The following is a 9,980-nucleotide window of genomic DNA, read 5'->3' on the forward strand; positions in this document are numbered from 1 at the left end:
ATTTTAAAGTCCAAAATTTTTAGAGGTTATCTAGTCTATATCCATCCCATGTGTTTCATCTCATTATGAGGAAAAAACACATTGATTTAAAAAAGCTGTGCTGGTATTAAAATTACAAATCTTGTCCATCACTGTTTTCAAGATCAAATTGGCTTTCCTCTTCCCAAATAAAAAGATTTTCATCCTCAAATATATAAAATATTTCTAATACATTTCTGTTGCTAATATTTAAGGATGTCTCAACTTGGTGAAATAGGCAGGTTTGACCACGTGCTTCAAAGGAGAAATGACAGTCACTATTTTCTCTTACTACTTGGTTGAGATTTGTTAATGAGTTCTGAAATCTGCTATCTAGTAAATTGTTATTCTCATCAGCTACTTCGAAGATTTCATTTGTCTGACTGGTGGGGTCCCATGTATTTGAATTCACATCGTCCATAACCAAAAATGATGTGTGCAAGAAATTCACACAAAACTTTTTCTTTAAATATAATTGAAATTTCTTTAAATTATTTTCTTCCTCTAAGCCCAAGGAGTTAATTCCTTTTAATTTTCTTAATTTTCTTTTATCCATCAAGTAAAATGTATTGCTAAAATAAAGCTGATCAAATGTATCATCAATGGCAGTATCAATAAATGCTTTTCTACCACTTGCTTTATTGTTCTCATCTCTGAACATGGTTTTGCTTGATGATAGTAAATATGGGTGTATTTTCATCCATAAATGGAGACCCAAGAAATTTTCAATATCAGAATCTTTGCAATATACAAATCCTCGGTCTTCTTTATTTATAGGTTGGATGGTAACAGTTAGTATAGGGCAATGCTGGCCACAAATAGCATAGAGCTTATCCAGAGAGTCACCTTCTTGAAGTGCACCATGAATTACATTACTACCAGGCAATGGTTGGTTTTTAATAGTATCATCAGAGACAGGATGGACTTTGTTACCAGCAGACGTAAAGACATGAGTGACTGATGTGCATACTCTTTCTGACTTATGACTAGCCTTCTCTCCTGCATGATGATCTGGTATTTTCTCCTTGGCACCAGTTTTACTTCGAACATCTAGCAAATCCTCACAAAAAGGCTCGGAGTCAGTACAATGAGGCATGTTAAAATAACTGCATTTCAGTTCAAGGGGTTGAGTCAGTTCCTCCAATTCTGAAGAGGATAGCTCAGCCATGTTTGAGCCTGGAGCCAAATTTCCAAAATGTGAATATGGCACCTCACTGCTGTTATTAAGTACAGTATCCACTGATGTGGTGTCTGCATTGCCATAGAAGCCAGAATTTTCAGGAGATGATACTCTTAACAAGTGATTTTCTTTCAGGAGCCACTTTCCTTTATCAATCAGTACCCCTTCCTCTATGTCTCTAATGATTCTGTTATGATCATTTTGCTTTGTGTCATGTCCTACAATGTCTCCCCCATGATAACTGGCCCCCACATCATTAAAGTCACATTTATCTTGACCTTCATCTGGAAATTTCTGCAACATAGATGAACTACTAGATACCTGTTCAGAAGACCCAAATGACTGACCTTCAGAATCATAAAGACCTACTTTCCCGGCACACTGAAATTCCATAGAATTGTAAGGACAAACCTGAGATCTGTGCACAGACCCAGAAAAAAAAGATGATTTCATAATTTCCCTTTTACCGTAAAGTTTTTCCACTGTCCTTTTAACAAATCCTTTATTGTATTCTTTCTCTTGGGCAATCTCCTCACTGCCATTGGGGCCATCACTGGATGTTTTATATGGCTGCTCATTCTCACTGTCTAGTCTAAATTCTGACCAATCAGAAGTCACTGGTTTTATGAAACAATTTTTAAAATCAAGAGAGGACTCTGAGTAACTTCCGATTTCCATGTGTTTCACCATCATTTTTACACTCATTTTAGTTTCTCTTTCATTGAGTTCCTTTTCAGTATTTTGCTTAGAATCATAGCAAAACACTAGAGATGGTGGTGGTGTCAGCCTCCTACTGATTGCCTCGCAAATTACACCATTTCTTTTTTCTTCTTGTGTAATGTTCCTGCTGCAGACCTCTATCAATTCCAAATTTTCACTAGCCTCTAACTCTTTTTTGATCAATTCTTCAGTGGCCTGCTCTCCTGCATTTACCTTTGTATGAAAGATATCAATGTCCTGGTTTTCTAATTCTTCAAAAGATTCCAATTCTGAAATGTTTCTTTCACTTGATGTCATGCTATTTGTTATTGAGCCTGGTTCTTCAGAAGTCTTTGAGTCTTCCTTATCAGAGGATGTAGATGCATTTTTACCCTGAAATTTCTTTAATGAACAATTTTTAAATTCAGCTACAGAACGACGGTCCTTATCAATTTCTGGTTCAGTTTCATTTATGGGAAAGACACAATGGCTTAAATTGCTGACATTTTGGTGTGACAACAATATATTAAAGCCATGTTTACACAAAGGGTCTGCCAAAATATTTTGGTCTTTCTGAACTTCATTGATCCTTTCTAATTCTTCAGCCAATTCCAAATTATCAGCACATGTGTTTTCTTTGGAATTGAAAAAGTCACTGGTATTGCAGACTTTCTTGGGAATGTAGGTCTCATCAACTGGGCAAGATGCCTCATAATTATGGTTTTCATCATGAGCACAAGCCTGATGGGGAAACAGAGCATCAGTAAGTGAACAGATCTCTCCTAGGAAACAAGCCTTATTCATGGAGGTCTGATCAATGGTACAGCCATCACTAGGGGAAAAAATGTCACTGAGGTTACAAGTCTCTTTTGGAAGACAGGTCTTATTCACAGTGCACATCTGACATGAAGAACAAGTCAACTCTGAAACACAGACTCCAGGGCCACAGTCCTCACTGGCAGAGTAGCCTCCATCTAAAAAGGAGATTTTCTGTGTTTTTTCATTTTCAATGCACTGAGGAACTCTCTGGATGTTGGGTGTGGAACAATTTGCAGAAAATCCTCTTGGAACCATGTCTTGTTCTTTCTCAGTGAGTCCAAATTGATTTGTGGTTGATTCCACTAAATTGGCAACAGCAGCCTTCAAATCATCAGCTTCCTCTGTGATGACAGTATGCTTTAGAACCTCCAATAATCCAATTATTTCTGAAGCTCTGTTGGTAGTCTTGTGAGCATCACCTTGGCAGAAGCTATCTATACTTCCCTTTAAGGTTAGCACCAAAAGCCAAGCTAGAAGGACATCAGTATATGACTTACATATTGAGGAAGGGAAGGGAACATCTGCAAGTGAACCTGGCATTTGAATAATTCCATTCTGAGTCTTATGAATACTAGGAACTAAAGCTTGCAGTTGGCGAAGCAACAAGACTAGTAAAAGGTCTTTTGGAGTATCTTCTTTCATAAGATCTACTTGAATAGCAGCCTCTACACTGTGCCTTTTTGTAGCTAGGTTTATTTCTTGGTAAACAAGGCTTACCTCTGGTCCTAATTTTTCAGCACATACTTGGATTTTAGTATGATCACTGATAGCTGACTGTGACAAAGCACAATTTTCATGCAAGGGAAGCAAGCAAGCATCATTCAGAGATTCAACCTGATTCTCACAGAGATCTTTGGAAAGTTCTTCACTGTTATCTTTGTCAAAAGATTTATCTACCTTTTTGCCTAGATTTTCTGTCGAACTGGTACTTAACTTAGTTATGCATTTATTACTTTCCCTAACAAAATTATTTCCTTTTCCAAAACTTGTGTGGGAATTAGCTCCTACAAAACCATTGTTGTTATAACTTACCACACTCCTTTCCTTTTTGTATAGTGGAGCCGATTTTCTACGTTGCAAAGCTGAATGCGGATTTATGCTCTGCAACCATCTCTGTATATAATTTTGAACTGAATGATGGCTAATATCCTCAAGAAAAACAGCTTTTTTCAAAGAAGCTAAGGAATTAGCCCTGGTTGTAACATGTTGTTTATTTACAATAGTACTTGATTTCAACTTACCCCCTTTTTGTCTTTTCTGGGTTTTTAAAGTTATGTGTGAATTATTAACATTTGAAACTGAACTTTTCTTGGTCATTCCTCTCAAATACCAAGATGCTATTTCTGCTTGAGCCTGTGGTCCACAAAAAGCACTGGGTTTTTGCTCAAGGAAGTTAAACACATGAAATAAATTGTGATCTTCAAAATTATTTTTGTAACACCTAAAGTCATTATGGGGAAATACTTCACTGTCTTGACCAATTTCTCTTTTTGTAGGTCCTCCTAAACTTACTTTGTTTAGTGGTCTGGACTTCCTTTTGGTTAAAAGTCCTTGAACCTTCTTAGGATTCTGAAGAGTATTTAATTTATTTACATGGAAATTCTTAGAATTCACAGGATTGAGATTACTTTCAGAACAACAATAATTTGATTCAATTACCATATCACTTACATGGAGGTCTTCCTCACAAAGTACTCCTCCTTTAAGGGAAGAGTCTGAATCCTCCAATATGATTTCCTGTGCAATTCTACCTCCTGTGTTTATTCTCTTACTAAGAAGTCCTTTGGTTGCAATCTTCCCATCCTGATACCTGGAATTTATCATTTGTTGCTGAGATTTCATCTTCTTTTTGCTGGCAACAGATGATGAAATCTGCTTTTCATTTGCTGGAAATTTTGTTAAACCACACTGAGCAAATTCATTAATTAGTCTGTCGATTCTTGTGGTGACAGTGGAAGACCCTACCAAAGCTGGGGTCTCAGAAATAGTTCTGTCTGCTCCAGAGGTGTTACTTAAAGAATCAGTTGTATCTGCTAAAATAGGCCTGAATCTATCACTGGTGTTACCACAAGGTCTCAAGTTTTTGATACTAGTTTTGTTGTCTGATGTTACACTATCAACTATACCTTCCTCCACAATTGAGTTTTCTGATATAGTCTGTGGCAAGCCATTATTATGAGACATCTCTAACATCTTCTGACTTGTAATTTCTACAACACCAGCACATATTGCACCTGACTTGAGCAGCCTGCTTTCCTTTTTTCCTTCTAAAGATGACTCCATCTGCTCATTGTTATCAATCTGAACAAGCACTGGTTTGTTAGATACTGATGACATTTTACTGCAAGAATGTGTGAACATACAGTACTCAGATTTGTTTTCCCCGTCTTCCCTCTCTTCACTGTAGATCATTTCCTCTTGAACTTCAGTTTCAGATACCAAGGTCACACTCCCTCTCACAGATTTCTTTTGTCTCACTCTCCTTGGTCCTGGTGTAGGGGGCCTATAAAAATGATGCTTTGCTTGATCCTTAGTCTTCTGGATGGTGTTTGTGTCCATAGCAGCATTCTGCCAACTAGCAGAAGCGCAAGTTTCAGTCTCTTGATCTGTCATTTGAGTGTTTATGTCCTCTGCCAAACTGCCCTCTTGATTATTGTCTTTCTCCAGGGATGAGACATCTGCAGACAATGAGCATGCTGTAATTTTTAAGCCAGAAGACCGATCATTTGTTCTTCCTGGAAAACCACCTATCTCGCTCTTTTCATTGTTATGAGAAAGACTAGCTCTACTGACAGTGGTCCATTTTATGGTTTCCTCCTCTTTGATCTTAAATCGAACTTTCATCTCAACTGTCATGGTACCATCTTGATTAAAAATAATTGATTTCTCAATATCATCTTCAGAAGGATATATCAATAAATTCTGAGAATCATTTTTTTCTAAGGCCAAGTAATTTTCAGAAGCAAAAGAATGGTCTGAGTAGCAATCACTATTATGTATTTTGTCAGAAGAAACAGAATAAATCTGGGACTTTGGGCTCGAAGGCACATGTGTCCTCACTTTCAAGATTTTAAGAGTAAAAGATGCCCCACATCAAAATGCAGAAGACAGAGAAGTTATAAAATATCCAACAGAAGAGGCAGCAAAGAAAGAAAAGAAAAATAATTAGTATAAAAATCATATTTTCTGAATTTCATAGTAACACATTATTAATATGTTTCTCACCTCTATATATTCATTGATTATTTGAATTCACTATAGTATCTGGTACATTTCTACAAGCCACTCTCAGAAAGAGAACCTATAATCCTACTTCAATAATGAGATTCACAGAATTTTAATTTTAGTGAGTTTAATTAGGCAATTTTAATAAGGAAAGTATGAAGTAGAAATTGCTAAGGATTCTAGCAAAAATAAAAAGATTTTTGTGGGATTTTGTTTTGTTGTTTTGTTTACCAGTACTGAAACTAGAGTCTAAGTGCTGCTTACTTATGCAAAGTGAGTAATGATTTATAATGATACTCATTTTCCTACCTGTGCATATCTAAGAGAGACATCTATAACATTATGAAAGCTAAAACATTTTTAGAATTTATTTAGAAGTCAACATTAATCAAGTAATAATTATTAATTTAGCATTCACTTTGTATAATTAGTACACTTGATTTAATATAGGGCACAAAAGAGAACAGAGCTAGACAACAGACCAACATATCTAGTTATATTTAAAAATATAACTGTGTGTCTCTAAAGAAAACTTTAGTACTCAAGCTTCTTAAACACAATCAAATTCTTATTAGTAGTTTGTATAGATTTACATATACTGGGCATCAATTAAATACCTTCAACATTTCAGAGTATAAGCCTCAAAATATTTTCTCTTATTCTTTGTATGCATTTACCAAAATTACAAATGAAAAGGCCTCACTTAAAATTTTTTTAGGTAAAATTTAACAAAGCCCTCAGATTCCCTAACACCATCAAAAACCGTATTCACAACCCATATCACACAAAATAATAAAATCAATTTAGTAAAATGAGCACAGTGAAACAGTACTACCATATGCTTAACAGATACTTGGTAGCTAATGCCTATGAAATAGAAACATTAATAGATATCTACGAGTATATCCATAATAGATGAGTTTTACCTGCTTTAGCAATAAGTAGAGGGATTAATACTACTTAAAGGGTTTATTATTCCACATCTAAATAAAAACCAAAATTTAAGTATAAGTGGCAATCAGCTCCTTAGCATAGAGCTAAAAAACTGTGCATAATGAATAATGAGATTAAAATATTGAGCACAATGAATAATATGATTAACCATGCCTGCATAGAGAATTTACAGCCCATCCTACACTCTTGGGCATCAACAAGCCCTCCTTCTCCCCTACCCAAAGGATTATGCTATATTGTGTAGCATTTCCTAAGGAATTATCAACCTAGATTATTATTAACCAGCGTGAACTGACTACATGAATTCTTATAATAAATTAAAAAATGGATCCAAGGGCTGTGATTTCTACTGGAATAACTTCAGAAAGTGGAGTTCATATGTACTTAGAGATTTTTTAAAGAAGTCACTCAACTAACCTGCTGAGCTCAGCTATGATGTTGCATAGTATTATTTGGAGAAAACTCTGTAACTACCCGATGTCACTTATACAAATTCCAAAGAATTCCTCTCCAAATCAAGAAATGCTGGTATTTTTATTTTTTATCTAGGTATTATATGCCCCCCACACACAAATAAAGGCTTACCTCATCAATTTAATCATTGATTGATTTGAAAAGAATCTAAAAAAATCATACAATCTCTATGACTCTTTCCAACTATACATATAACCAATTCCAGTTTAGAATGTTTTTGACACCCTCACTTCTCTCATGTGACAAAGGAAATTGGCCATTTAAGCATAGATTGCTTTTTTTTCCTTTGATGTTGTGGCAAAAAAAAAAAAAAAAAAACACAACTCAGGGCTAAAAATAAGAGCTACATATTTAAGTGACTTACTCTTTCTGCTTTCTGACCTAGCACTTCCCTTGGTGTATACATGATGAGAGATTCCTGGTAATCTTGCAGAAAGCAAGTACTTCTGGATGTCATAATTTCCTGCTTTAAATGGCTCCCTTCCTGCTGCCACCACAGCTCCAGAGCTGAGGATCACTGCCTGGAGACTGGGAACCTAGAAGAAACCAAAGATTTAAGGTCCTCACATGAGCAACATGAAGTTGTTGTTCTTTCCATATGGTAATTTTTTTAGGATTTTATTATTTTTTTAAATAATCTCTACATCCAACGTGGGGCTCCAAACTCACAACCCGGATATCAAGAGTCAGTTGGACTGAGCCAGCCAAGTGCCACCTTTCCATATATTAATTTTATAGTGAGTAGAATCAATTCAACAACCTTAAAGGCTTGAAAGGGATAATCACCAAGTGTTCATTAGGCACCAATAATGTATACAAAGTAACTAAATATCAAGGTGGGGGTGACAAAACCAACATCTTTATTCAACCTATATACTAACTGAAGAGAGATCAGTCTTCTACCATAACTAAAGAAATCTTTAAAAGGTATGCAGTTCTGCCTCTGCTTCCCCCACCAAAATATCCAGCTGTAGACAAACGTCTACCCTAAACCAGCTGAGAAAGGGCCTGGTGGACACGCTGACAGATGAGGGGAAGCTCTCCCCTGTTCTTCCACCCATCCTCCAGCAAGGATGGCAGAAAAAATGCTTTCTCTACCTAACAATATCATTCTTGGCCATGGTTTTTCAAGAAATATTATCGCGATTGCATTCTGTGCCAACACATTATACAACTCGGTGCTCATGGAAGGCAGAAAGGGGGAGGGAGTGTGAGATTTAAAAGAGCCCCTCATGGCAGTGCCTTCTTCAGATTCTGACCAGAGAAGAGTGGGGCCACCCACCCAGGTGAGCCAGCACCCTCCCATAAGGGTGGGAACACACACATACGTACATGAAACCTTCCTTTAGCTCTGGGGCCTCCATCCATGTCCCACACGACGTGAGCTCAGACATGAAAAACCCCGGGAACACTCACCTTCCTTCCATCCGTGGCGTACAGCTTGGTCACCGGGAACCGCATGACCTCTGTCAGGTGCTGCAGAAAGGCCTGGAAGCTCTGCGCGACCCTTCTGTTCATAATAACCACACGCCTAGTCTTCGGATCGCCATTTCTAAAGACCAAGAGCCTTCGCGGGGCGCGCAGCATGCCGGGAGCAGCTGCGGCAGCTGCGGCGGTTGCGGGGGAATGGTGCAAGTGCGCACTGATGGCCCGGCTGCTGTGCCAGGGTTGTGGGCGCCGGCGGGCCTTGTCAAGGTCCACTGGCTGCACCTTCCTGCGGTGGGAGCACAGGTACGACTGGCCGTCCTCTAGTTCCTCCAGACGTGTGATGCTGTGCCTTCCGCGAGGGGTGCTGATGTTCCTCACCCCAAAAGGTAAGGGCACCTTCCTTGACAAGTTATCCAGCAAAGCATCAAATGTCTTGAAGGAACGAGGATTGACCACCACCCTGACCCCGCCAAATTGCGGGTCTCCGCTCTTGTAGAAACTGATCTTTTTGGCCACAACAGGTTGCATGATGCTCAGGTGGCGAGGAGAAGGAACTTGACCTTCAGAAGAAGTCCGATGAAACATGGAAAAACTAGTGGAAGAAGTTTCGCTCATTTTGGCCGAGAACTAGAAGGAGAAAAAAATTATTCATCTCCAATAATGACAGCACTATAAAGAATACATGATAATGCAACTGCAGTCTAATTACAGTTCTAGATATCTAGGCTATTCCTAGCATTTCATTCATTCATTCATTCATTCATTCATTCATTCGCTATGCTTGCCTATTTTGAATGATAACTTTAAGGAGTTTACAATAAAAAGACATAAGTGACATAAAAAGACATAAGAGTTAAATAAGGATATTTATAATTCAAAGATAAAAACAATCTAAAGACACGAATAATGTCGTTAAATAAATTATATTGTATACACCCATGGACTGGGAAACTATGCAACCATTAAACATGACTTTATAAGTCTATTTATTGGCACAGAAAAATGATCATAATCTATTACTAAGTGAAAAGGCAGTTTATAAAATATGTATGCCTTGCCATTGCCAGTATATACATATTTATTCTACTAGTGGAAAAAAATCCAAAAGTAGGGGCGCCTGGGTGGCACAGCGGTTAAGCGTCTGCCTTCGGCTCAGGGCGTGATCCCGGCGTTATGGGATCGA

The 9,980-nt window shown here is 37.7% G+C and overlaps 1 protein-coding gene across 2 annotated transcripts in view; it reads right to left on the reverse strand.

Moving 5' to 3' along the window:
- RP1 (RP1 axonemal microtubule associated) overlaps window positions 1–9,412 on the reverse strand; it is a 296,245-nt gene extending 286,833 nt beyond the window's left edge. The window contains exons 1-3 of one of the 2 annotated variants that reach the window (XM_045789156.2): window positions 8,786–9,412; window positions 7,734–7,905; window positions 113–5,775 (exon numbers count right to left, since the gene is read on the reverse strand). In XM_045789156.2, coding sequence (XP_045645112.2) covers window positions 113–5,775; window positions 7,734–7,905; window positions 8,786–9,412 — 6,462 coding nt within the window. Of the gene's footprint in view, window positions 1–112; window positions 5,776–7,733; window positions 7,906–8,785 lie in introns of those variants that run through there. The other variant, XM_087864419.1, reaches the window with a different exon arrangement.
- Window positions 9,413–9,980: the final 568 nt, after the last annotated feature.

Source organism: Ursus americanus, chromosome 9 (genome assembly GCF_024610735.1).
Source record: "Ursus americanus isolate L20-20 chromosome 9, mUrsAme1.1.p, whole genome shotgun sequence".
Taxonomy (NCBI): domain Eukaryota; kingdom Metazoa; phylum Chordata; class Mammalia; order Carnivora; family Ursidae; genus Ursus; species Ursus americanus.